The sequence below is a fragment of the Ambystoma mexicanum genome, chromosome 14, assembly GCF_040938575.1.
Source record: "Ambystoma mexicanum isolate Mex_15411 chromosome 14, UKY_AmexF1_1, whole genome shotgun sequence".
NCBI classification, from domain to species: domain Eukaryota; kingdom Metazoa; phylum Chordata; class Amphibia; order Caudata; family Ambystomatidae; genus Ambystoma; species Ambystoma mexicanum.
In genome coordinates this window covers 664853076-664880469 of record NC_090940.1, presented here as the reverse complement: position 1 = coordinate 664880469, position 27394 = coordinate 664853076, and the positions used below count along the sequence as shown (strand labels likewise).

The following is a 27394-nucleotide window of genomic DNA, read 5'->3' as shown; positions in this document are numbered from 1 at the left end:
TCCACCGGCCACCTCGATAACATCCACCAAAGAGCAGATGCCTTGTTGGGGAGAATTTTCATACATGTGTTAATTCCCTTCACCTTAGAGACCCCCAGCAACTTTGCTGGATTTTGAGGACTTGATTTTTTTTTTTACCTGGAGAGTGTGAGCCTTTTTTTCCCCACTCTCATGTATTTTGATGTGCTTTTTACTCTTGTGTTAGGTTATGGAGTTTTAAACCACTCCAGCACCCTCAGTGCAGTGACACAGGGAAGCCTTTCAGGCTATCCCAAGGTTTAAATACCTTTTGTGGGATAAACTACTGTTTCCCAGATAAAGTAAAGTGAAATTGGCTTTACTAGTCTTTTTAAATTCCTAGACCCAGCACACCCGATCTTCCTATAGTGCTGCAGGGGTTACTTCGTATCCTAGATACTCATGTAGCAGTCAAATGCTACCCTTTCCTCTTAGAATGGCTGGTGGCAGTTGATTTACAATGAACTACCATGATTTTTCCCGACCGCGAACTATTCGTAGCTCCAGTAGGGTTAAATCACGGGAGCTATGTTTTTCAAGATAGCGTCTGAGCCCCCTTTGTTTTAAACTGGTCCCGTCGTCTTTTTTCTCCATTTCTTTCGGTCCCTTTGTTCCTTCGCGTTTGGCGGGCTTCAGGAGTGAAGACCGCCTCTGGCGCCCGAGTGTCTGGGATGGACAGGAAGTGAGGGTGGTGCCCGAAACTCCCTGTGCTTGGTCTCCTAGGAGGCACAAATGCACTCTGGCGTGATTGGCTGGCTGGCTGGCTGGCTGTCTGGCAAGGACAGCCACCCTGCTGGGTGAGTGACAGCTAGGCTGGTATGAATGGGAGAGAACTGGATGAAAGGCGAGTCTCTTGGCTTGGAAGGCAGTCTACCACTGGAACGAAAGAACCGAAGACGAGCTTGAAGAAGACGGTTGCTGCAACTCCTGGACCGTTGGTTTGCCCGGTGAAGCCCTGCTACAGGTCCAAAACACCAAGTTCATCTCGACGGACATGCCTACACAAGAACGACTTCTCCCTTGAGTTGGTGGGGCCAATCAACTCTACCATAAGCCACCTGGATACCAATCTCGGAGCCAGTTGTATTTTCCTCAGAGTGCTGCTGGAAACCGAAAAACCAGGGAGAGGGACACCAGTTTGTTTGCTTTACTTACAGCCACCGGAATTGAAGATTTGCCAAGTGCCATCTTTTTGACTGTTCAAGTGCAGTGCAGGAGTCGCCAGACGTCCTCCCTCTTGTCCCCATGACTGAGGCACAGGAACAGCGAGATCTGCAGGAACTGCCAGGAACATGAGTCATCCGCTGCCTCTTTTTGTTCATTTGACGGGTACTGTAAAACCAGTTCTTACCTCTCGCGGTGAAAGTGCTTTAACCTTTCCCAACTCATAGGCTTAATCAGCTTGTGACCCAACATATGATTCTTCTTGCTACAAACTATTCCTAAGAACTTTTGCAGAGACTTTTCCGTTTAACCACCAAAACTGCTTTGTCCCATCCAAGACTCTAGCCCATTGACTTTGGCCTAGCCTAGTGAATTGAAGTGACCCTTCTGGTGAACTCTAAATATTTGCACTATCTACAGAATATTGTAACCTTTCATGTTCTAATAATCTTTGCCTTTTACTCCTCTTGAAGTATTTCTGAAATAGTATTGAGTGTATTTGTGTGTAGTATATAATTGCCTCCTTCTGTTGAATGTTCTATAATTGAATGGTTAATAAATTAATACGTAGTTAACCAAGAAACCTTGAGTGTAAGAGTTTATTTAAGCACCTGTGATTGTAGACCTCTGTGTAACATCATTACAGCTCACATTCCCTCTTGAGATGAGCCTGGCTACTTAGCCCGCTACCAGAACTGTGTGGTACAGACTTCTACCAAAGGTTGGTTTTGCTTACACCTGTAGTCCTAGTTGTCTGTAGTGGTCCCTCAGGGTACTGCATTCAAACTTTGTCTAACGTGCATATCACCAGCACACCTGCACATCCTGCTGGAAGAGGTGCAGATACTTCAGGAAAAGGGTGCCATAGAAGTCGTCCCCATTCACCAGCTAAACAAGGGTATTTATTCAGTGTACTTCAATGTACCCAAAAATGATCTCACCATGCGCCCTGTGCTAGGCTTGTGCCCAGGGAACTAATATGACAATCCCCAATAGTTCAGAACTTACATTGCATGATGTAATCCTTCTGCTGGTGTAGGGGATTACATGGCAACATTGGATATGAAAGATGCATACTTTCATATTTCAATGTTGCCAGCACACAAAGTACCCAAGGTTCATAATGGAGGACATGCAGTATCAGTTCAAGGTTCTTCCCTTCGACATTGCCTCAGCTCCACGTGTGTTCACAACGGCACTGGCGGTAGTAGCTACTCACCTGCGCAGTCAGTCCATTCCAGTCTACCCTTGCCTCGACGTCTGGCTAATAACCGAGGATTCTTACGGAACATTCCTAACAAATGCCCAAAAGACAGATCTCTTCAGTCTCGGGTTCTCGACCAACAAGAAAGTCCAGCCTAGACCCCAGCCAAGTCAAACAGTTTCTGGGGGCTCTAATTCAGACCAAAGACTGCCTCGTCTTTCCCTCCAACAAATTGGTTCAAAACATGCTGTTCCAGATCCCTCGCTTTGTAGCCAGTCACGAGGTAACCGTATGCAAAGCCATGCGACTGTTGGGGATGATGGCCTCCTGAATTTAACTAGTTCCACACGCATGTCTGCACGTGCACCCCATGCAAGAGTGGCTCTCCAGCCAATGGTGTCAGGCCAGCGGACAATGGGATGATACAGTGGTTGTCTCTGCAGCCCTCGTTCAGGCTCTGCAGTGGTGGTCAAGGGAAAACCTGCAGAGGCAAACCTTTACCACCCCCCCCCCACAGTAGAAGCCACTCACGACGCACATTTCTGAATAGGTTGGCGGGCCCCCACCTCATTTATCAGACGGCACGTGGTCCCCAGCGGTAGCAACCAACCACAGAAACATGTTGGAACTGCTGTGTTCAAAGCCCTGAAGGAATTGGCATTCCAAACACACCTCCAAGGGGGAGACAGTCCTAGTTCACGGACAGTACTACGGCCATGTATTACCTAAACTAACAGAGGGGGCACTTGCTCTCCAGAACTATCCAAACTGTCACAGAACATATGGAAATTCTCTCAAACACAAGATGTTCCTCCTATCACAACACGTTCTAGGGGAACTCCATCTTCTGGCGGACCTACTCAGCAGAGATTTACAAGAAGACATTGTTCCCAACATCTTCGCAGACTCTGGCTTCCCAGAGATCGACTTGTTCACAACTCTGGAGAACACACAATGCCCAGATTACGCCTACAGGTACCCTCAGAACCGTTCCAAGGGGAACAGTCTCTGGATAACGCGGTCAGGGAAATTTGTCTATGCTTTTCCTCCCGACTCCCCTGCTCAACAGGATAGTGCACAAGATGCATCAGGAACCAGCCGGGATGATTCTGGTTGCCAACATTGGTTCTCCCATCTCATGGCAATGTCGGTCTCCCTTCCCAGGAAGCCGCTGTGCCCCTATAACGTGCTGTCGCAAGACAAGGGGGAGACACTACATCCATGCCCTCAAACTCTGAGGTCATAGAGTTCGGGTAGCTCCAACTCCCTGAAAGCTGTATGGACGTACTTGGGAAAGCACCAAAACCTAACACCAGACATTGCTACTCCAGCAAATGGAAGCGCTTTGTCATTTGGGTAATGGCAAAGGCATCAATCCTATTGAATGCACACCAACAAATATTGTCCTGTACCTTACTCGCCTTCTAGATTCAGGGCTAGTTTTCAATTCCCTGAAATGAAAGGGGTAAAAAGACTTCATCTTCCTATTTCCAACCCAGCTCCCGGGTGGGACCTGAACGTTTTTCTTACAAGACTAATGGGGCCTCCCTTTGAACCAATTCACAAGGCTAGCCTTAAAGCGCTCCCCTACAAGACCGCCTTCTTGGTGGCGATCACATCAATAGGGAGAGTTGGTGAACTGCAAGCCCTTTCAGTTCAAGACACATTCATCACCATTCGCAAGGATAAGGTGGTCCTGCACACTCGCCCGCAATTTGCACCTATATTTATTTCAAAGTTCCATGGGAACCAATCCATAGAACTAACCACTTTTTTCCAGAACCCCACTAAATTGGCAGAAAGAAGCCTCCACACACTTGATGTGAGGAGGGCAGTGATATATTATCTGGAAAAGACAAAACCGCTAAGAAAGACAAACCAATTTTTCGTTTCAGTGGCAGTGGGTAGAGAAGGGGGACCCTGTCTCTAAACCAGCTATTTCCAAGTGAATCGTAAACTGCATCACACTGTGCCACACTCTTGCCTAGAGAGATCTGCCCTACACGCCTAGAACACACTACTCTGGGCACAGGGCTACCAAAGCATTCATTGCAAATGTTCCTCTTGAGTCCATTGGTAAGGCAGCAACCTGGAGTTCTTTACACAACACCATATTGCCTAGAAACACTCTAGGTCTGATTCTCAGGTGGGACAAGCGGTGCTAAAACTTATCTTTGCAATTGTTCCTTCACCCGTCCCACCCCCATCTCTGTGAACTGCTCGCTAGTCTATGCACAGCATTTCTAAGCAGATTCACAAGCATCAGAAAACATGCATTAATCGCTGTAATAGCATTTCGAATGGATTGTGTCCTCTAATGTATTCCACATCTTTTGTCATGTAATGTCAAAGATGTGCAATACGTTGGAGGAACATCCAATCGAAAGAACGTTACCAGTTGGTAAGTAATGTTGTGTTCTGATGATTATATCTGCTTAGATTTGCATGCGCCCATCCTTCCTCCTATCTTGGAGTAGAAGGAACATAGACATCCCTCACCTTTCTCTCTCTGTACTCACTCACGATGGTCATAGGCTCCCTCACAGCAGAAAAACGCAATCGGAGGGATTTTGGTACATGTTGGGCAGAGTTTGTATGCAGTACCCTTTGGGACCACTACAGACAACTATGACTACAGGTGTAAGCAAAACCAACCTTTGGTATAAGTCTGTACTACAGTTTTTGGTAGCGAGCTGAGCAGCCAGGCTCATCTCAAGAGGGAATGTGAGCAGTAAACTGTTAGACAGAGGTCTTGGAATCACAGTGCTTCAAGTAGACACTTGCACTCAAGGTTTCTTGGTAAAACGCTTATTAATTTATTACACAATCTTTTAGGAAACATTCACTAGAAGGAGGCAACTTAATGTCATACACAAATACACTTCAGTATCATACCAATAAGTTTCTGGGTAAATTTTGCTCCCCTGAAATAGGAGCAAAATGGCATTTCAGTTACTTTAAATAGGAGTACAAAGACACAAGTTAATAAAATAGATCACAAATACTTTCTTAGGCAGTGAAAATAGTTTTAGTGCACTAGAGGACTCTATTCAGTTCAATGGGCCTAGGCCAAAGTCAATGGGCTAGTGTCTTGGATAGGTAAGAGCAGTTCTTGTAGTAAATGGTAAAGTCTTTGCCAAATTTCTCAGAAGTAGTTTGTACGAAAAAGAATCATATGTTGGGTCCCAAGCTGATTAGACCTGCAAGTTGGGAAAGTTTCACAAACTATCACCGCGAGAGGTAAGTTCTCTCAATCGTGTTGGCACAGTACATTAATATGAAGAAAATATGCAGCTGAAGATGTTGGTTCCTGTCAGTTCCTGCAGATCTTGCTGTTCCTGAGCCTCAGTCATGAGGACAAGAGGGAGGATGTTGGGGGACTCCTGCACTGCACGGGGACTGGTCCAACAAGCTAACAAAATGGAAGAGCTTCGGTTCTAGTAGCTGTAGTCAAGCACACAAGCTGGTGTCCTTCCACCTGGTTAATCCTAACCAGCTGCGAGAATGGTATCCAGGTGGCTTACAAGTTGATTGGCCCCACCAACTCAAAGGAAGAAGTCGTCCTTGAAGTGGTTTCTCTGTTGATATGAACTTGGCAATTCGGTCCTGCAGCAGGGCTTCACCGGGCAAACCGACGGTCCAGGAGTTCCAGCAGCCGTCCTCTTCCAGCTAGTCTTCGGTTCTTTCGTTCCAGTGATAGACTCTGCCTTCCAAGTCGGGAGACACGCCTTTTAAACAGTTTTCGCCCTTTATTTCCAGCCTAGCTGCAACTCACCCAGCAGGATGGCTGTCCTTGCCGGACAGTCAGCCAGCCAATCACGCCAGAATGCACTTAGGTCTCCTAAGAGACTAAGCACAGGGAGTTTCGGGCACTTCCCTCACTTCCTGTCCACCCCAGACACTCAAACGCCAGAGGTGGTCTTCAGTCCTGAAGCCCGCCAAAGGCATAGAAACAAAGGGACCAAATCTAGTTTTGCAGGCATAGACAAACACTAGAAGGACCTTTTCCAAAAAGAAATGGCAAAAAAAGACCCGGGACCTGTTTAAACAAAGGGGCTTAAGGCGCCATCTTGAAAAACATGGCTCACGCGGTTTTTAGCTACCTGTGTTCGCGGTCGGGGAAAAATCGTAGGAGTTTGTTGTAAAACCACTGCCACCAGCCATTTCAATAGGAAAGGGTAGAATTTGAGTGCTACATGAGTTTCTAGACACGGGATACTAGGTAACCCCTCCAGCACTCTATAGGAAGATTGTGTGTGCTGGGTCTGTAAATTTAAAAAGACTAGGAAAGTCGATTTCACTTTACATTCTCTGGGAAACAGTAGTTTATCCTAGAGAAGGTATAAACCTTTTTGGAAGTCTAGAAAGACATTGTGTCACGGCACTGAGGGTGCTGTGTGCCACACATGAAAAGATGATGCCTATGCAGTTATCTAAAACCACATAATCAAAGAACACAAGAGTAAAACACACATCAAAATACATGAGTGGGTGGAAAGGCTCACTCTTTCCAGGTAAAAAAAATCAAGTCCTCCAGAATGGTATCCCTACATAATATCCCCAACAGAAATATCGCCGTAGATATGGACGTTTGGTTCGCCATAGGCGATATTTTTGCTGGGGATATTATGTGGGAGCGGGAGTGTCCCCCGAAGGGTCCATGTGTGAATTTTGCAGCAAAAATATGGCGATATTTTTGATTTGCGATATTATTGCGGCGGAATTAACACATGGAACCCTCAAAATCCAGCAAAGTTGGTGGGGGTCTCGAAGGTGAAGGGAATTAGCACATTTTTGAGAATTCTCCCAAACACTAGTAGGGGTAGGAGTAGTAGGGGTGGCCCATTCTTGTACAGCTTGTACTTTGCTAGGCAATGGGCTTATTTCACCTGCTCCTACCTCATGTCCAAGGTAGACGACTTTGCTCTGACCAATTTGACATTTACTTGCATTTATGGTCAGATGGGCCTGCACAAGAGCCTGCAAAACATATCCTAAGAGGTCAACCTGTTCTTTCCAAGTAGGGCTGAACACTGCAATGTCATCCAAGTATGCCATGCAGAAGTGCTCCATCCCATTCAGAACTTGATTGACCATCCTTTGGAATGTTGCAGGTGCATTCTTTAATCCGAAAGGCATTACCTTAAACTGGTAGAGGCCTTCTGGGGTTGAAAATGCAGTTTTCTCCTTGGCATGGTCTGTCAGAGCTATTTGCCAATAGCCTGATGTTAGGTCAAATGTACTGAGGTACTTGGCTGAACCAAGTTTGTCCACCAGCTCATCTGTCCTAGGCAAAGGATGGGCATCAGTCTTGGTGACTGCATTTAGAGCTCTATAGTCCACACATAATCTCAACTTCTTGGATCCTGCCTTTGGCACTAGTACAACTGGACTAGACCATGGACTGGTAGAGGGTTCTATTACCCCGAGATAAAGCATCTTGTGGACCTCTTCCTTTATCTGGGGTCTTGCATGATCTGACATCCTGTAACCTCTTCTTTTAACAGGTAAACGGTCACCAGTTAGAATATCATGCTGGCCCCAAGGGGTCAAGCCTGCTGATAGTGAAAACAGGGAGGCAAACTGATTTAACGGAAACCTGCACTCCTCCTGTTGTTCCAGTGTCAGATTAGAAGAGCGATTAACTCCTTCTTTTTTCTCCTCTAAAGGTTGTCCCCTGAGGAGATCAGGTAGAGGTTCACTCTCTTCCTCCTCTTGAGCTGAAGCTAGAAGCAGAGCTCCCACTTCTGGTCTTGAGACCATAGGCTTTTAGACAGTTGGTGTGAAAGACCCTCTGGGCCTAAGTCCACCAGATAATTGACATCTCCAATTTTTCCCACAACCTTGAAGGGTCCAATCCATTTGTCCTGTAAGGCCCTCTGCCTTGTAGGTACCATAACTAAAACTTGCTGGTCTTGAGTAAACTCAACCATGTTCCTCCTCATCGGCACACCTTCACCATCCTTTCCCCTCACTCTCTGGCCGGCCTCCCTTGGCCCTCCTCCTACCCCCACCTGCGAGGCTAAGACCCTCGGGGTCATCTTTGACTCCACCCTTTCCTTCTCCGCCCACATCTCTGAGGTCTCTAAAAAGTCAAATTTCTGACTGCACCTCCTCAGAGGTACTCTGCCTTTCCTCTCCTTCCCCCAGAAGCTCATGGTATCTCAAGCTCTGGTTCTCTTTAGCTTGGACTATTGTAACAGCCTCTTTCTAAATCTACCCGCCTCTACTCTCTGCCCTCTGCAACTAATCCAGAACAGGACTGCGAGACTTGTCCTTTGCCTCAAGCCATGGGATCGTATCTCTCCAGCTCTGAAATCTCTCCACTGTCTCCCAGTGGATGCAAGTATTAAATTCAAAACCCTCTGCATTGTCCACAAGGCTTTCTGGGGCCTGGGTCCAAAATACCTTCAGCTATCATTCCGCAAATACCTCCCCTCTCGAGCTCTTCGCTCCTCTACCTCCAACTCACTCAGGGTCAGTCGTTTTTATAAGAAACAAGCTGGGGGTAGGTCTGTCTTCGGCTGGGGCCTCCCTCTGGAACAGCCGCCCGGCCACTCTAAAACTTGAGGAGAACCATCTCCGGTTCCAGAAGCACCTCAAGACCTTCCTCTTTTCTTCTGCCTTCGCTCCCCCTCTCCCCTGCTGATCTGTTCTCTCTTGGCACCGTGCACCTGGCCACCCTCTGTCTTTTGGGCCCAGGTACCTGCTCATCCTGCCACCCTCCCGCACTGCCTCCGGGCCACCCCTTGCATTGGGGTCTGTATCTGTACCCATATAGCCCCCCTTTTTCCTTCCTGCACTTATCGGACCTTCCCTGTCTGCTGCCTTAAACCTAGCACTTGCAAATTGCTGGCTGCATTACCACTGTTTGTTGCCTTTATTATTTATTATTTATCTGTTTCTCCTCTGCTTCGCACTTTCCACTTCTCCCCCCTTCCATGCACTTTTCCCCTCCCCCTCTCCCATGCACTTATGCGTTCTCAATGTCACTGGGCCTAGTAAGATCGCTGTTTTGTTCTCCCCTGTTCCCCTCCCTTGCCTTGTCGCGCTCTTAAAAACTTGTGTATGAGAGCGATAGAAATAAAATATCAATCATGTTGGCCTTCTGGTCATGCCAATGCTTCACCAGAGCCCGAACTGCTTTTAAGTTATCAGATACTTCTGTCCTCATGTATGTCATTCTCCTCCGGAGACCAAGCACATAGTCAGTGACTCTCACTGGCTTGGGAGAAGGAGCAGTCGCCAATCCCTCCTTAATTGGGGCCAATGGTCCTCTAACTGGATGACCATAGAGAAGCTCATTGAGCCTAAATCCAACTCCCCCCTGAGTGACTTCTCTATAAGCAAAGAGAAGGCATGGCAGTAGAAGGTCCCACTTTCTTCTAAGGGGTTCCTCTAAAGCACCCATCATGCTCTTCATAGTACGAATAAACCTCTACCAACCCATTTGTCTGGAGATGGTAGGGCAGTTGAGAATGTGTAAGTCACTCCACAGTTTTTTCACATGGCCTGCATGTAGTGGGACATACAATTTGATCCCCTGTCGGAGATGACTTCCTTAGGAAAACCTACCCTGGTAAAAATACCAAGTAGGGCCTTAGCAACAGCTTGAGCTGTAACAGTCCTCATTGGTATACCTCCATGATACATAGTAGCATGGTCTACTACAACCAATATAAATCGGTTGCCTGACGAAGTTGGAGGGTCTAAGGGACCCTACCCTCTCAAAAGGGACTCCCACCACTGGGAGAGGCACCAAAGGTGCCACATTATTGGCTCTACTCTTGCCAGATGGGACAGCGCCCACAGAATATATCTACATCAGACCCCAATTTAGGCCAGTAGAAATATACAGAAAGCCTTTCCTTGGTCTTCTTGAAGCTCAAGTGACCAGCCAAAGGAATCTCATGGGCTAACTGTAGGAACTGGTGTCTTGTCTCTAGAGGCACTACAAGTCTTCTGTAGTCCCCTGGGATAGACTCAGTTGGTGCACTGTAGAAGAGGCCTTCTTCCCAGTACAACATATGCTTCCCTGGCCCGTCCAGCTGGGAAGCTACCTGTTGGCGAAGTCTTTCAAGAGTAGGACACTCTTTGACCCCTGCTGAAGTCTGCCCTAAAGGGGCCACCTTCTGCCAGTAAAGACTGCAGCTCAGGATGGTTGTTCGGATCCCGATCTCCAACAGGGGGAAAGGTGGTCTTCCAGCTCTGAATCCTCAGCAGCTGATTTAATCTTTCCTGGTTGTTCCTCACACTCGGCCTCAGCTGGTGGAGCAGTCACAGGTGTGACTTTGGACAGTCCTTTTGGGGATGTGCTTGTTGGATGCACAGGAGTGCTATCCTTCTTGTTTCCTGAGACTTGAGGTTTCCCCTTTGTCTCCTTTTTCCCTGAAGTAGAAGTTGGCATTTCCTGTGGACTGGGCGTTATAGGTTCTCCTGTAACAACCTCTTGAGTTATTTATGGTGATCTCTCTGGCCTTCCTTGTCTGCTCCCGTTTCCTTTTACTGGCAGGCCTGGGGTGCTTGATACAACTCCAAGAGTTTTTGAGTCATTCCCCAGCAGGACTCTCCCAGGCACCTCACCAGAGTGCATTTGGTCTCCAAGGAGACTAAGCACAGGGTGTTTCGCGGACCTCCCTCACTTCCTGCTCACCCCAGACACTCTGGCGCCAGAGGCGTTCTTCAGTCCTGAAGCCCGCCAAAGGCAATGGAACAAAGGGTCCAAACCTGGTTTGGCGCGCAGAGACAAACTCTAGAAGGACCTTTCCAAAAAGAAATGGCGAAAAAAGACCGGGACCTGTTTCAACAAAGGGGGCTCAGATGCTATCTTGAAAAATATGCCGTGGCTTGACCCAATAAAGGTGTATCCCATTATACCTTAAATGGTATAATGGGTTGCGGGGGTATCCCCGCATCCTTTATGATTTTGGCGGCAAAACCACAGCATTTTTTGCTGCAATATTTTGTATCCACGGCCGTTTTTGCTGTGATTTTAAGACATGGAACCGGGGATACTAAGTAACCTCTTCAGCACTCTATTGTAAGATAGGGTGCTCTGGGTCTAGGAATTTAAAGACTAGTAAAGTCAATTTCATTTTACTTTCTCTGGGAAGCAGTAGTTTATCCCAGAGAAAGTATTTAAACCTTGGGAAAGCCTGAAAGGCTTCCCTGTGTCTCTGCACTGAGGGTGCTGTGACACAAATGAAAGGATCATGCCTGATGGAGTTGTCTAAAACTCCATAACCAAAGAAAACACGAGTAAAACACAATTCAAAACACGCGGGAGAGTGGGGAAAAGGGTCACTCTCTCCAGGTAAAAAAAAAAAAATCAAGTCCTCAAAATCCAGCAAAGTTGCTGGGGGTCTCTAAGGTGAAGGGAATTAGCACATTTATGATAATTCTCTCTAACACACAGATTTAGAAAACATTGTGCAAGACTTTGTATTCACCTACATGAAGTGCTTCAGCCCCCCTAGACTTTTGCTCAATTAACATTGGCTGTTCTGGCTCCCTGAAAGACTCTTCTTACCACTGACTTTGTGCTTGAACTGTCCCTCAGGAAAGGGTTAATTTACTTTGCTTTGGAGGGTTAAAGTACTTACCTGCTTAAGAATATGTAACTGTTTTTATTCCATAAAACGCTTTTCTTTGACACCAACCTCGCTGTCCTAGGTATTTGTCATCTCAGGGTGTAGGAAGTATCTGTGTGCCATCCCAAATGGGCATCCACTGATTTAAAGAAACTGGATGTTGAAGTATATTTATTTTGCTCCCTTCTAAACAAGGCTTATTCAACTGACAAATTAATTGTTTTAATCAAGAAACCTTGAGTGTAAGTGTTCATTGGATACTCGTTGTTAGGCAAGATTCTATGCAGTACCCTGTAGGAGACTGCACCAGCCTTGTCATCTTGGCAATAGTTAATCCAACCTTTTGGTATAAGCATGCGCTACACAATTTGGTAGAGTCACTGAGCAGCCAGGCTTATCTCAAGAGCGGTCAATGTGAGTTGTAGGGGAGTTACACAGAGATTCACAGCGACAAGTATCCAAATGAACACTCTGTTTCTTGATTAAACAATTATTTATTGATTTAAGTCAGTTGAATAAGCCTTCTTTAGAAGGGAGCAAAAATATGTAACACATTAATATACTTCAAAATACACACTCAGTTTCTTTAAATCAGTAGATACCTATTTGGGATGGCACACAGATGCTTCCTACACCCTGAGGTGACCTTAAATAACTAGGACAGTGTAGACATTGATATATCACTGGTACATTTGGAGCAATACTGAGGTTTGTGTCAAAAGGAAAAGATGAGGGAATAAAACAATGGTTAACAAATATTCTTCAGCACGTAAGTACTTTTTGAACCCGCCAATGCAAAGTAAATTAACCCTTTCCGAGCCACACAAGTTATGTAATGTGACTTTGTTGAGGGACAGTTGAAGCACAAAGTCAGAGCTAGGAAGAGTCTTTTGGGGATCCAGGACAGTCAGTCAATTGAGTAAAAGTCTAGGTGAACTAAAGCACTTCTTGCAGGTAGGTAAAGTCTTGCACAATGTTTTAGAAATCTTTGTAGAAATGAAATCCCTGTAGGGCCATAAGCTGGAAGACTTGTGAGGGGCAAAGCTGCAAGCAACTTTGCAAATCAACCAAGACAAGCCTCAACTGAGAGCTATCAAGGATATATAACAAGGGGCAAGTCCCCCTAGTTTTACAGTACCCTTTGGTTTGATGAAATTGGTTCCAACTGGCTTCTGTTCCTGTGTAGGTCTGCAGATCCTATTGCTCCTGAGCCTCAGTCATGGGGACAAGAGGGAGGACGTCTGGGTACTACTGCACTATGAATGGAAGGTCAGCGGCCGCAATGGGCAAACTTCAGATCAGCAGTACTTTGCGGTTTCAGCTCCTCGTGGCTCTCGCAAACAGCACCACAGCGGTTCCCTCATACCTTTATGGACTTTCCTCGCATCTGGGGTACAGCACACTGATGAGGTGGCTCAGGCTTGGTCAGTCCTGTTTCCCGGGAGTCCGGAGGATCTTCCTTGAGCTTGGGGTCTGACTTAAAAACGATGCACTCGATCTGGTGTTCCTCTCCCTGGCAATTGGTTCCTGCAGCAGAAATGGAAGAACAGCCAGCTCCGAGAGGATGTCCAGATGAGTTCGCTTTGGGGTTGATTGGTCCCACCAACCCAAGGGGAGGAGTCATCCTTGGGCTTCTCTAGTCGAGGCGAATTGAGAGCTTCAGGACTTCACCGGGCAAACCAGCGGTCCAAGAGTTGCAGCAGGCGCATCTTCCAAGTTCTTCTTCGGTGCCTTCGTCCAGTAGTCGACTCTGCCTTCAAGCCAAAAGCCTCACCGTTTATTGTTATTGTTATTTTGCACTTATATAGCGCCTTATATACCATTGGTATGGTCTGAAGGCGCTGGTAGGTTGAACGCCCTTGGGAACCGAAGTTCAGATCAGTAGAGAGAGTAGGGAGAGTCAAAAGGTGCGTGTGAGCACCGGATATGTGTGCAGCTTGTGCGGTACACGTGTAATAGCTGCTTCTTATCGGTAGGTGTGGTGGTTGAGAGATCAGGAGAATGTGTTCGTTCTGGCAGGATTTATCCGGAACGGATGTGGCTGCGTTAGGCCTGAGGAAAACGCCTGGCTGGGGGTGTGGGACCAGCAGTGTTTACATAGAATGATGTGGAGTAAGCGGTGGATGTTCGTATGAGAACAGTTATACCGAATGGTGTCATAGTATCTCTGTGTTCTAGTTGAGTGGTGATGTAAGGAGAGAGTAAGCGTGGGGTGTGGTGTGATGGGTCATATGCTCTTTCAGTGTGCAAATTTCTAAATGCAACTTTCCCAGAGAGGGAACTGGGCGAACTTCTAAGTACAATTTTCCATACAGAGTCTATTGGGAACACTTCTAAATTCATTTCATCAGCACTTCTAAATGCAGCTTTCACAGAAGATATTGGACTCGTATCTAAATTCAATTTTCTACAGAGAGGCTACTGGGCGCACTATAAAATCAATTTTTCAGCGAAGCTATTGGGAATACTTCTAAATTCATTACACTCAACCGTTTTCTACATTCATGTGTTCTCCATATTCATTCAGCCGCATTCTACATTCATGTGTTCTCCACATTTGTCTGTCCACCACATTTATTGGCTCTTCATATTCGTTCGCTTTGTACGCTCACCGCCCTCCACAGTCATCCGCCCTCCGCAGTCATCCGCCCTCCGCAGTCATCCGCCCTCCGCAGTCATCCGCCCTCCGTAGTCATCCGCCCTCCGTAGTCATCCGCCCTCCACATTCATCCGCCCTCTACAGTCATCCGCCCACCATAGTCATCCGCCTTCCACGGTCATCCGCCATCCACACTCATCTTCCAAAGGCATCCGCCCTCCACAGTCATCCGCCCTCCGCAGTCATGCTCGTTTATGCAGGTTTCTCCCATTCATTTACAGCCTAGCTGTCACTCACACAGCAGGGTGGCTGTCCTCCAAGGACAGCCAGCCGGCCAATCACCTTTGGTTGCATTCCTGTAACCAAGGGGATTAAGCACAGGGAGTTTCGGGCACCCCCTCACTTCCTGTCCTGCCAGACACGCTGGAGCCAGAGGCAGGCTTCACCACTGAATCCTACCAAAGACAAAACGAACCAAGGGACCAAACATGGTTTGGCGCACAGAGTAAATCTCAAGAAGGACCTTTCCAACAAGAAATGGCGAAAAAAGACCGGTGCAATTTTGACAAAATGGGCACCCATGGGGCCTTTACTGCAGCTGCAATAGCAGTCCACAGTAGAAACACATAATGGTAGGAAAATGTAAACCACTGCCACCAGCCATTAATTGTAGAAAGGGTAACATAAAAAGGTTACATGAGAAACTAGACAAAGGGGTTACTAAGTAACCCCTCCAGCACCCTATTGTAAGATAATGTGTGCTGCGTCTACAAAGTTACAAATGTAAGTAAAGTCAATTTCACTTCATTGCTCTGGGAAACGGTAGTTTATCCCAGAGAAAGTCTGTAAATCTTGGGGAAATATTCCCTGTGCCACTGCACTGAAGGTGCTGTGTGACACAATGTAAAAGATGCCTATGGAGTTTGTCAGACTCCAGTCAAAAGAAACTCAGTGTTCAAATCATTGAAAAAATACATGCGAGAGTGGGAAAAAGTCTTACTCTCTCCAGGTTAGAAATTAAGTCCTAAAGTCTAGCAAAAGTGCTGGTAGTCTCTAAGGTAGAAGGGAATCAGCACATTTCTGAGAATTCTCCCTGCCACTCGTCACTGTAGATCTGTGTAACAACCCTACAGCTCACATTGACCGCTCTTGAGATAAGCTTGGCTGCTCAGTCACTCTACCAACTTGTGTAGTACATGCTTACACCAAAGGTTGGGTTAACTATTGCCACGAGGACAAGGCTGGTGCAGTCATCCACAGGGAACTGCATAAATCTTGGCTAACATCTACGTAACAAATACTATGCACTGAAAACTGTCAATTATGTTGGAAGGCCTCTTTCAGGTAACCCCTGAAGTGGAGGACACAGTAGTGATAATGTGCAGAAGTCGCCCTTTAATTTGAGTTAATAATGGATCAGTGAGGGCAAAATGCTTCAGGAAAGGATAATTACAGGATGCCGGTGAACACCAGATGTGGGTTTTCTAAGGATTCTAATCATTGCCTTGTTTTGTATCCTATCGCCACCTAAGTGGCATGCCATTTTAATTGTAAATCTGCATAAACCACAGTACTTCTTGACAGACTAATGCTCCCTTAATTGATGAACTATTGATGCCGTTCTTCCAGACGTTAAATCTTTTCCTTCTTTTCCAGACAGCACTAAGGCCAGTGGGAAACGAGTCGTTGGTGATGTTGCCTATGAAGAAGCAAAGAAGAAGGCCTCTCACATCACTCCGGTTCCTGGTGGCGTAGGGCCCATGACTGTAGCCATGCTCATGGAGGTACGTTGACCAGTATATTACACTATGCTAATTGAAAGGTATCCGCAGGAGTGGCCAATAGGCCCTTAATGGAAGATTCTGGTTAGCTGTGCTGGGATTACAGGTTCTCTGTCTGATTCCCATAGAAAGCACATCTCCGATCAGTGTTGAGCTTTTTGTGGTCGCATATATTTCTTTGATTTATAATGAGATTGTTTGGCGGTGGTCTGAATTTTCTCTTCTGCAAAATGTTCTCATCAATTACAAATTTACTATTAAAGGAACGCATGTGGAAGATATCCAAACTGTGACACATCCTTGGATGTTGCCCCTTCTACCCTAGGGGAAGCCCTTTCTCCTGAGGCCAGGGAGGTGCGGTCACTACCTGTTAGTCCCCCTGGGGACGGTACTCTGCGGGAGGATCTCATGGGAGGGACTCTCCCATGGGAGTAGGGATGACTATGCAGGAAGAACGTGGTATACTTCTCAGCATGGGCCTGGCATGGACTCGCATGCTCATGAATATTCCCTGTCTGGTTGGGAATCCTTGGTAAAAGAAAAAACGGTTTCACTTAAAAACTGTATTTCTCCTCTAAACCGATCGCTGTACTCTAGGTCATTCTGCCCCCCTGCCAATGTCTGCCCACTCCCTAAGCCCCTCCTCTGGCAGCCATCTTCAGATTTTTACTGCATGTTCAGTTGTTTGGAGTCCTCGCGTTTTGCTCTGTGAGCTATTGTACGTGTTTTTGCGCTTTTTCCAAAAGATACCTATTTTTCTCAAAGCCTGTGTGGGCTTTCTCTCCATCGACCAACAAGTGAATATCTGTTTGTCAGTGTATTTCGCCCTCAGGACCATGTCGGAGGAGAAGAAAGAGGGAAGCTCCCTTTTCATGCTCTGCTGCGGAACATGTTTGTGGAGGACAAACACCTTCCGTGCCTCTACTGTCCTCATCCAGACCACAGAGAAGGAGATTGCGAAATCTGCCTCGGGTTCACCAAGAGAACCATTAAGGATCGTCACAGTAGGTTACCGGCGTGGCTCAGCGCCAAGGCCGCCTCCCAGTACCTTAAGCAGGGGCATGCCTCAGCCAGGACCGGCCAGTCCGAGGAGCAGGCTTCGAAGTCCTTTGAGGGTGTCCCATCCATGGGGGCTCAAGATAAGGCCAAGCACCGCAAGTCTGTTTCCATCGGGGTCGCAGCACAAGTGGGTCCGTGATGGGCAGGGCGCAATCAACCTCCTATGCCTCCATCTCCAGCCATCGAGCCAACTCCTCCTGAAAGAGGAAATCGGCCAACCCAGCTAAGCTGCGTGAGAAGCCTAGGGGGCAAGAAAAGGCGACCGACCCGCCCAAGAAGGCTCAGGCGGCACAGAAAGAATTGGCAACTATTTCTATGGTGGCTTGCTCTCACGAAGGACAAAGGGGCTGACCCGGTGAAGGTAGCCCGACTGCGCGAGTATCCCTACCCCCGAGGCCTCGGCAGGGGCAGAGGACACCAGAAAAGAAGATGCCGTCACTAAGCCTGAATCCGACCCCTCGGGATGCAAAGACGAGGGAGTCCAGGAGTCCATGCACACGATCCACGAGGACATGAGCTTAACCTTGGCCTTCATATGAACGGCCCAACTCGCTGTAAAGGACACACCCTTGATGCCATCTTTAGCTCCCACGACCAGATACATCTAAGCCCCCCCTGTACCTATCATCTGGTCTGACCACGTCATTGTGCCTTTCACCATTCAATCGCCCACCCCATCTCCATACTTGAACCAGATTCCCCCCCCCCGAATCAACACAAATGCTGGAAGAAACTAAAGATCCTTCAACCATCCCACATAATGAACCTTTAACCATCGACTCCTTTGGCTCTTGGCTCAATATCTCACTAATCCTGCTCACCCCCACTTGCCAATCCTCTGCTTGCTGTGGCCCACATCCCAGATGGTTTACACCAGAACTGAAGACTGCAAAACTGTATAAATCCCTCGAATGCAAATGGCGGAATGATAAACAACCTGTGTAGATCCACCCTGGCCCGGCACCATCGCCACTACAAAGCCAAAAACTAAAAACTAAAAGCAAAAAACGTCCACTACAGTTCTCGTCTGTGAAAAACCCCAACAAGGAACTCCACAAAATAATTTCTGAATTCACCAAATCAACCTGTACCTCCACCCAATCTACCCCATCTCAGTCACTCTGCGACTCGCGCTCTCTCTCCACTTCTACACCACTGCTCTCGACAGAACAAATTCTCCCAACAAACTGGCCCTCCTGTCCCCGCCACGTAGTCCACCCGTCCTACCAGTCACCCCACCGCCGGCCACAGCAATTACAACCCAACCCACATTCGACTCGTTCACACCAATATCGAGAGACCAATTTCTCAACCTTCTCTGCTCGGAAACAATCTGGCTCCCCTCTTGACCCCTTCCCTTCCTCAATCCTCAAAGAAATGTTCTCATCCACCTGCGCAGGAGAGTACGTAAGAACCATTCTAAATTACTCCCTCACCTCGGAAATCTTCCCCAACGCCTTCAAAACTGCACGTCAAACCTCTTCTTAAAAAAAAAAAAAAAAAAAACTCCCTCGACCCCAAAAGCTACTGCCCCATCTCAAACACCAGGTTCCTTGCCAAACTAATCGCTCGAACCGCATACTCCCAACTAAATGCCTTTGTCAAATACAACAACCTTCTTGACCCTGCACAATTGGGCTTCAGACCACAACACTGAACCGAAACCATTCTGACCTCCTCAATCTGGGACGATCTCAAGATCACTGCAGACTTTGCGGGATGCGCTGCACTAATCCTTCTAGACTTCGCAGTCGCCTTCGACACATCAACCACTCAATCCTTCTTGACCGCCACCACTCCTTAGGAATCCGTGGAAACGCTGTGCAATGGATAACATCCTTCCTCAACAATAGGAAACAAATTACCCTCCTCTCCACCTTTGCTTCGGCCGTCCGGCCAGTCAATACCGAGTTACAGAAGGAGCATGCCTATCAGCCCTCCTGTTCAACCTTTTATATGTCCGCCCGCAGAATATCCTGTGCTATAACTACGTCGATGACGCCCAAATAATCCTAAAACTCCTCAACTCAAACGCCTGTCAGCCCGACCTCGCAGCCTGCCTCCTTGACATTGATCGTTGGATGACTACAAACCACCTCCTCCTAAACCCCACTAAAACAGAAATCATGGTGTGCGGCAACACCAAGCTTCTCCCCCACCCTTTACCCTGGCCCACAACCATGGGCAATCCACCCACCACCTCGACCACAGTAAAAAAAAACTTGGATGCACTCTCAACACCGATCTAACCCTCTCTCGCCAAATCAACGACTCAAAGTCCTGCCATTACCACCTCAAAATTCTTCGATGCATTTCTTGTACCTCTCCTTTCCCAACAGACATGCCGCTGTCCTATCTATTGTAATGTCGAGACTGGACTATGCCAACTCACTCTACCTCGGGGGTCCAAGAATACCACCTCATTAAATTACAAAGAGCACAAAACGCTGCAGCCAAAATGCTTCTAGCACGTGGCCCTAGAGACCACACCTCTCCAGCTCTCGGAACGCTCCACTGGCTCCCGGTTGGATGAAGGGTGACTTTCAAAACGCTATGCATCACCCACCGAGCAGTGCACAAAACTGTCCCTTTATACCTACAGGACAAGCTTAAACCCTACCACCCACCCCGCACTCTAAGATCAAGCTCTTCCCTCCTTTTAATGATGCCAAACACCAACTCTGTCCGGTTTAGAGGATCCTCGTTCTCAGCCTTGGCCCCCACTCTATGGAACTCGCTTCTACCCCACGTTCGATACAACACTACCTTTCTTTCCGCAAATTGCTGAAAACGTGGCTCTTCCCATAAAGAATCGACACTTAGCGCAAATGGAATGAATTGTCACAATAAACAGAAATCCAGGGTTGTTCGAACAAAGAAAATAAAAGAACAAAGGTAGTCGGTAAAACGTGAAACTGAAGCAGTAGATGGAACGGATTGAGTGGGTGGAACGGACCGAGTGGGTGGAACGGACCGAGTGGGTGGAACGGACCGAGTGGGTGGAACGGACCGAGTGGGTGGAACGGACCGAGGGGTGGAACAGCTAGGGGTGGAACAGATGGAGCGGACGAAGGAGATGGAACAGATGGAGCGGACGAGAGGGATGGAACAGATGGAGCGGACAAGAGGGATGGAACAGACCGACCGAGAGACAGGACCGAACGGATGGAGTACTGGAACAGATGGAGTGAATTGAACGGACCAAGCAAATGTCTTGGATGGTGTGATGGTGCGGATGACACAGATGTTAAGGATGGTGCAGATGCTGCGTATGCCGCAGATGTCAAAGAAATGGCAGATGCTATGGTTGGTAGACGTTGCACGGATGGTGCGGATGCCACGGATTGGGAAAGATGCCACGGATGGTGCTGATGGAGCGGATGCTATGCACGTCGCGGACGCTACGGCAGATGGAACATATCTGTTTCGAGGGGATTGGGTCCTCTGACGTATTCCTGATCTATGACAGTAATCACCACAGCTGTGCTGCTTCGGAAAATCTTTCTGCGTCCTGTGTCGATGACGTTGATACGCCGCCCTCAAGGACCTCTGCCGACGTCACTGGATGTTATAAGTAGGACGAACGGCGCCCGTAGCCTCAGTTCTGTTTTTTCCGCGAACGTGTTCCCTTCGGGAATCTCAGCGTGCATCGACTCTTTGGAGTTTGTTTCTCGGTTCTTCGAACCTGTTCGTTTTGTGAAGTTCCTTCTTCTTAGTGAAGGATGTCTACCTCGTCTTCCACCCCGCGTCCGGGATTTAAGAAGTGCGGGGACTGTGGGTCCAAGATGTCAGTTACGGACTCGCTTGACGCCTGCCTCTGGTGCCTCGGGGAGGCCCATGACACGGACGACTGTGTCGACTGCCAGTCGCTCACGTCTAAAGTCTTGCAGGAGCGCAAGAAGTTATCAGTAGGTAAGGTGTCTAAGCCACAGAAGTCGAGGTCTGCGAGGCTTTCGACAGACGATTCGAGAGGCGACTCTCCGCGTCGTCGGAAGTCCAGTGGGTCTCGGTCCCGGAGTCGGTCCCGCCACTCCTCTGCCTCTTCGAGGCACTCCCGGAAGTGCTGTCATCGGTCGCCTTACCCGTCCTCTTCCGAGGACTCCGCCCGTCGGCAGGTCGCTTACCCTACCAAGCAGGCGACGCCGGAGGAATGGGCTTCCTTTGGGAGAAAATGTTGGTGATTCTCGAATCACAGGGCACCGGTCCATCCACGCCTCCGAGTGGGGTCGGTCATGATCGGTCGAGAGACACCGCTTGCACGCCTTCGGGCTCGGGTGGTCGGCACGATTCGTGGGAGAGGTCTCGCTCGGACGAGGGGAATCGTTCTCGTCATGCCCAGTCCAGGTCCCTGCCCTCGAGACCGTGTGAACCTGTGATGTCTTCGAGGAAGACGTCGACTGACTCTTTCGAGGCCCCGCCTCTGAAGAAGTCGTCCGCGCCCAGGCTGCCGAGGGACACGCTCTGGGCTCCGGCCTCGAGGCCTGTGTCGACGCCATCAATGCTGTTGGCGCCGCCTTCAGCGTCGATGCCGATTCACTCTATGCCCTCAGCGCATTTCGATGCTCTGTCGACGGGGGTACCCCGAGGCTCGGTGGAACCCCCTAGAAAGGCTCTGGCCAAGGTAGAGCATGGCTTTGGTTCACATTCTGTGCCTTCTTACTGCCATCTTGAGTTTTTCAGAGGTGGATGAGGGCTCTGATGATGGCATGGTTCCTAATACTGTGCCTGACGAGATTCTCTAGGGCCATAGCCAATTTGAGGACCTGAGGCAGTCCCTGCACGATGCTAGTGGGCTGGACACCTCTCTGGAGGTGGAGTTTGGTAGGCCTGAGCCTGGCACTCATGCTGGCTCCTCGTACCGGCGCCTTATGTCGAGGGTCACCGAGTACTTGGGATGGTCTGCTCCCCCGGGGGAGTTTCTTCAGGATGACCTTACGGATATCCTCGACCTTGGTCCACCAACGGACCCGGTACTGCCGTTTTATATGGCTCTACAGAGGAGGGTGGCGGCGGCTTGGACTGCTCCGGAGAGTCTCCCGGCAGTTGGCAAGTATTTGCCGTGAAAATACCGGCCAGCCAGTAGCGACCCCTGCTACTTGTCCAAGCACCCCACTCCGGAGAGTTTGGTGGTGCAGGCGGCTACAGCCCCGGCAAAGCAGGCGTCATATCCTACCATCTCTCCTGATAGGGACGACAAGCGTTTTGACGACTTGGTGAAGAAAGTGTTTTTTTCAGGGGGTATGGCGCTTCAGGCGGCCAACTCTGTATGTGCCTTGTCATGTTTCACGCACACTGTGGAACCGTTTCCTTAGCGGCTGAACATATTCCCGAAGTGGACAAACAGGATGGTTTCCTTGCCATGGTTTAGGATGGCAATGATGCCATGTGTGAGGCCGTTCAGTCGGGTTTCGACATGGCAGATTACGTCAGCCCGTCCATGGTGGCGAGCACCGTGATACGCAGGTTTGCGTGGTTGTGGCAGTCGGGGTTTGCTCCTGATGTGCAGGCCCGTCTCCTCAACATGCCCTTTGACGGGGAACATCTTTTTGGCAGCAAGGCTGACGAGAGCCTTGAGAGGTTGCAGACCTCAAAAGCTGCAGCGAAGTCGTCGGGCGTTGCAGTTTGACAACCTCCACCTTTTCGTCCTAGGGGACAGCAATGGAGGGGAGGTTCCTTTCATTATTACTCATCCTTTGGTAAAGCGCGAGGAGCTGCCAGTTAAAGGGGCCACCGTAGGAGTGCCAGAGGTGGGAAACAAGATACTCGAGGTGCCAAGGCCGCTCGGGCTGTTGCCACCTTGCCCTCAGGCAACGCCGCAGCCGCTTCAGCTCAGTCATGAGGCCATGTCCCATGGTTCGGCGGTTGGGGGAAGGCTGGCGCAGCATCTTGCAGAGTGCCGCGCCATTACTTCAGATGTGTGGGTTCTGGAGATCATAACCCACGGCTACTGTCTTCCTTTCCGGCAGAGGCCTCAAGACAATCCACTGGGGAATCTCTCTTTGAAGAGTCCGGATCCGCTCCTTGCGCAGGAAATTCAATCCCTGCTTGAGAAAGGCGCCATGGAACTGGTGCCTGTAGCGGAGAGGAACAAGGGATGGTATTCCCCTTATTTTTTGATTTCCAAGAAAGACTGGGGATTGAGACCCATCGTGGACTTGCGCGGTTTGAACAAACTCCTCAAGAAGGACAAGTTCAAGATGGTTACTCTTTCTCAAGTCCTCCAGGCCCTGCAACTTCAGGAATGGTTGGGGTGTCTCGACCTCAAGGACGTTTATTTTCATGTGCCAATACATCCAAAGCACAAGAAGTACCTGAGGTTCGCGGTTGGCGACTCGCACTTTCAGTTTTGGGTCCTGCCGTTCGGATTGACCTCCGCCCTGAGGGTCTTCACCAAGCTCATGGTAGTGGTGGCAGCGCACCTCAGGAAAGGGGATTCACGTCTACCCCTACCTGGACGATTGGTTGATCAGGGCGCGCTCTCCAGAGCAAGTCCTGGATCATCTGTCAGTCATCTGCCACTCCCTCCACAAGCTGGGCTTCTCCCTCAACTTAACGAAGTCCCATTTGACACCAACTCAGAGGCTCTAGTACATCGGAGAAGTGCTCGACACGTCCCTGGGGCAGTGTTTTCCTCCCCAGGTGAGGGCTCATCACATTCAGCAGATGGTGCACAAGTTTCAACTTGCCCAGAGTCTCCCAGTGTTCGAGTTCTTGAGATTGCTCGGCCTCATGGCATACTGCATTCTTCTGGTGCCAGAGGCCAGGTTGCGGATGATATCTTTGCAATGGGCACTCATGCTCTAGTGGTCTCAGTCCTCTGGCAGGATGTCGGACCCTGTTCAGGTGCCGTCCCCGGTCGCCCAGGACCTTCTGTGGTGGGCTGTCGAAGACAATCTGATGAAGGGGGCTCCATTTTGGCTACCCTGGCCGGAGGTGACGATCGTGACGGACGCATCCCTCACGGGATGGGGAGCTCATGCCAACGAGTTGACAGTCAGCGGTCGTTGGTCTCCGTAGGAGTCCAGACTCCATATCAATCTGTTGGAGCTGAGGGCAGTCAGGCTAGCCCTGACGGACAACACGGTGGCCATGCACTACCTCAACAAAAAGGGGGGGCAGGGTCACTTCCTCTGTGCAGGGCGGCGATGCACCTCTCGTTCTGGGCAATCCAGCAGGAAGTTTCGTTCTCGGCAGTTCATCTGGCCGGAGATGAAAACGAGATGGCGGACGCTCTGAGCAGGCAGAGCGCGATCTCTCACGAGTGAGTTGGATCAGGAGATGCTCCTGGAGATCTTCGCCCTTTGGGGACCCCTCAAGTGGATTTCTTCGTCTCCAGTGTCAACTGGAAGTGCAAGAGGTTCTGCTCGTGGGAATTTCCTCCGAAAGGAGCCTTAGGAGACACGTTCATGGTGGGGTGGTCATTCCCACTCCTGTACGTGTTTCCTCCAGTCCCCGTCATCCCGCAAGTACTGCAGAGGTTAGAGGTTCGGTTCCCGGATGATCCTCATTGCTCCGGCATGGGCCCTGAGGACATGGTACCCAGACCTTCTCGACTTGTCCATCTGCCCTCCACGTCGTCTTCCCTACCGAGACGATCTGCTCTCACGGGAGGGGGGTCAGGTTCTCCATCTAGAGGTCAGATCCCTCAACCTTCTAAAAGGTTGAGGTATAAGGATTGACCTCCCTGAAGACATGATGGAGGTGTTGCTCTCAGCCAGACGGCCAGCAACAAAGTCCCTGTACTGTTGCTGTTGGCGTAAGTTCTGCGACTGGTGCAGGGTTAAGAATGTGGATTTTTTCTCATGTGACATTCCTGTAGTTCTGTCTTTTTTGCTTTCTTTGGCCCACAGGGGCCTGCAGGTGGGTACCGTTAAAGGTTACCTGGCGGCGCTGTCCATATTGAAGCGCTCGTCTGAAGAATGTTCCTATTTTAAAATTCCATTAATTTCTCAGTTTCTGAAAGGGCTCACTAATGTGTTCCCTCCGTCACCTTTCCAGGTGTCCGGTTGGGATTTGAACCTTGTTCTCAAGTTTCTGATGGGTACTCAGTTTGAGCCTTTGCATTCATGCCTTTTGAGACTGTTAACTCTTAAAACTGTATTTTTGGTTGCGGTCACTTCCGCGCGCAGTGTGAGTTACAGGCACTTTCAGTTAAGCCACCCTTCACTGTGTTTCATAAGGACAGGGTTGTCCTTAGAGTTCGTCCTTCCTTTTTTCCGAAGGTGGTGCCGGAATTTCATTTAGGCCAGAAGGTTGTTCTTCCAGCGTTTTATCCTCCTCCACATCCTGGTAAGGAAGAGGAGAGGCTCCATAGGCTTGATCCTAGGAGAGCGTTAAGCTTTTATATTTCATGCATGACGATCTACTCTTCATTGGTTACGCTGGAAAGCGTTTGGGACAAGCTGTGACGAAACAGACTTTGTCTCGCTGGATTATTTTGGCTATCTGAGTGTTACCGCTTGGCGGGTAAGGACCCACCGGTCGGCTTACGGGCCCATTATACCAGGGGTATGGCTGCCTCTACTGACCTACAGAGGGGTGTTCCTATTCATAACATCTGTGATGCAGCCACCTGGGATTCGGTACATACTTTTGTACGTCACTATTCACTCGATTCCATCTGGGGGCAGGATCTGGCCTTTGGCAAGGCGGTCCTTTACTCCGCAATTTGATTGGGCATGCTAAATTTCTGTTTTCTAAATTCTTTTCCTACCTCCTTGCATTGGTACTGCTTTGGGAGTCTGTCATAAATGTGGAATACGTCGGAGGACCCAATCCCCTCGAAGAACAAGTTACTCTCTTACCTGGTAACATTCTTTCGATGGGATGGTCCGACGACGTATTCCATATCGCTCCTTCCCTGCTACAGAATTTCTTATGCGATTGCAGCTTACGTTTCCGCAAGGCTTTGTGTGGTCAGACTGGCAGAAGACTGGTGCCACACGTTCTGGGGAAAAAACGACAACTGAGGCTACATGCGTCCTATTTATAACATCCAGTGACGTTGGCCGTCGTGGGTGGTCCTTGTTAGGCAGAAACCTGTGCAGTTCCTTCTGGGACCAATGCAAAAGATTTAAGACTACAGGTGTTTGGCAGTAAACCCACTTGGTAGCAGTCTGTACCACACAGATTCACTTGGTGCGTGGCTGAGCAGTCAGACTTCCCTCAAGAAGAGTTAGGCAGTATACAGAGTATTCACAATAGGTCGGAAGAACACAGTAGAACAAGTAAACACTGACCAGAGCTTGGTGTAAAAGAGATGCACCACATCTAGAAAAACACACAGGCACTAATGTTAAGCAGTTAAAAAAGGGTAACTCAGTCAAGGGTGCCTAAACCCCCCTCCCATACCCCTTGTGGTACCCAGACACAGTGGCGCCACTTTTGGAGGCTTCTGTGGAGAACCCCGCCTAAAAAAGTGGAACAAAGGGCTTGACTTGGGTTGGAGTCACAGAAGAGAACACAAACGCCATTTTAGAATCGAGTCCTGGCAAAAAAAATACCAACCGGCGAATTAATATTAAATAAATAAACCGGCGGTATGTTCGAGGCTATGAGAATTAAATAATTAAAGTTGGTAGCCTCGAACAATGGGAAAATCCCATAGGGATATATTTGCGGTCTAATATAAAAAGTAGTATCCACTGCCACCAGCCAAAACTCGATCAGGGGGGACGGAGATGTGCCCCCTTAACTAACAGACCCCGGGGCAATCGAATTGCCCCGACCAGTACGTCCACAATATGATGGTTTGTACTGGTTTCTGTTCATAATTTGGGACGAGTAAAGCCAATGGTGACTTTACATGCCCTGGGAGACAGTAGTCAGTCCCAGGGTATGGAGTCTATGGTGGGGTGTCACTATGACGCCCCTGTGTCACTGCACGGAGGGTGCTGTGTAACACACATAGTAAAAACACGAGGCCCTATGGAGTAAAGGACCCCATAGCCCAGAAAACACATTAACAGTCAAAGGAACA

The 27394-nt window shown here is 48.8% G+C and overlaps 1 protein-coding gene across 2 annotated transcripts in view; it reads left to right on the top strand.

The window, feature by feature from the left end:
- Positions 1-27394, top strand: part of MTHFD1 (methylenetetrahydrofolate dehydrogenase, cyclohydrolase and formyltetrahydrofolate synthetase 1) — a 517055-nt gene that overhangs the window by 131969 nt on the left and 357692 nt on the right. For both annotated transcript variants that reach the window (XM_069638218.1, XM_069638219.1), the window contains exon 9: positions 16232-16359. In XM_069638218.1, the coding sequence (XP_069494319.1) occupies positions 16232-16359 (128 nt within the window). The remainder of the gene's footprint in view (positions 1-16231; positions 16360-27394) is intronic.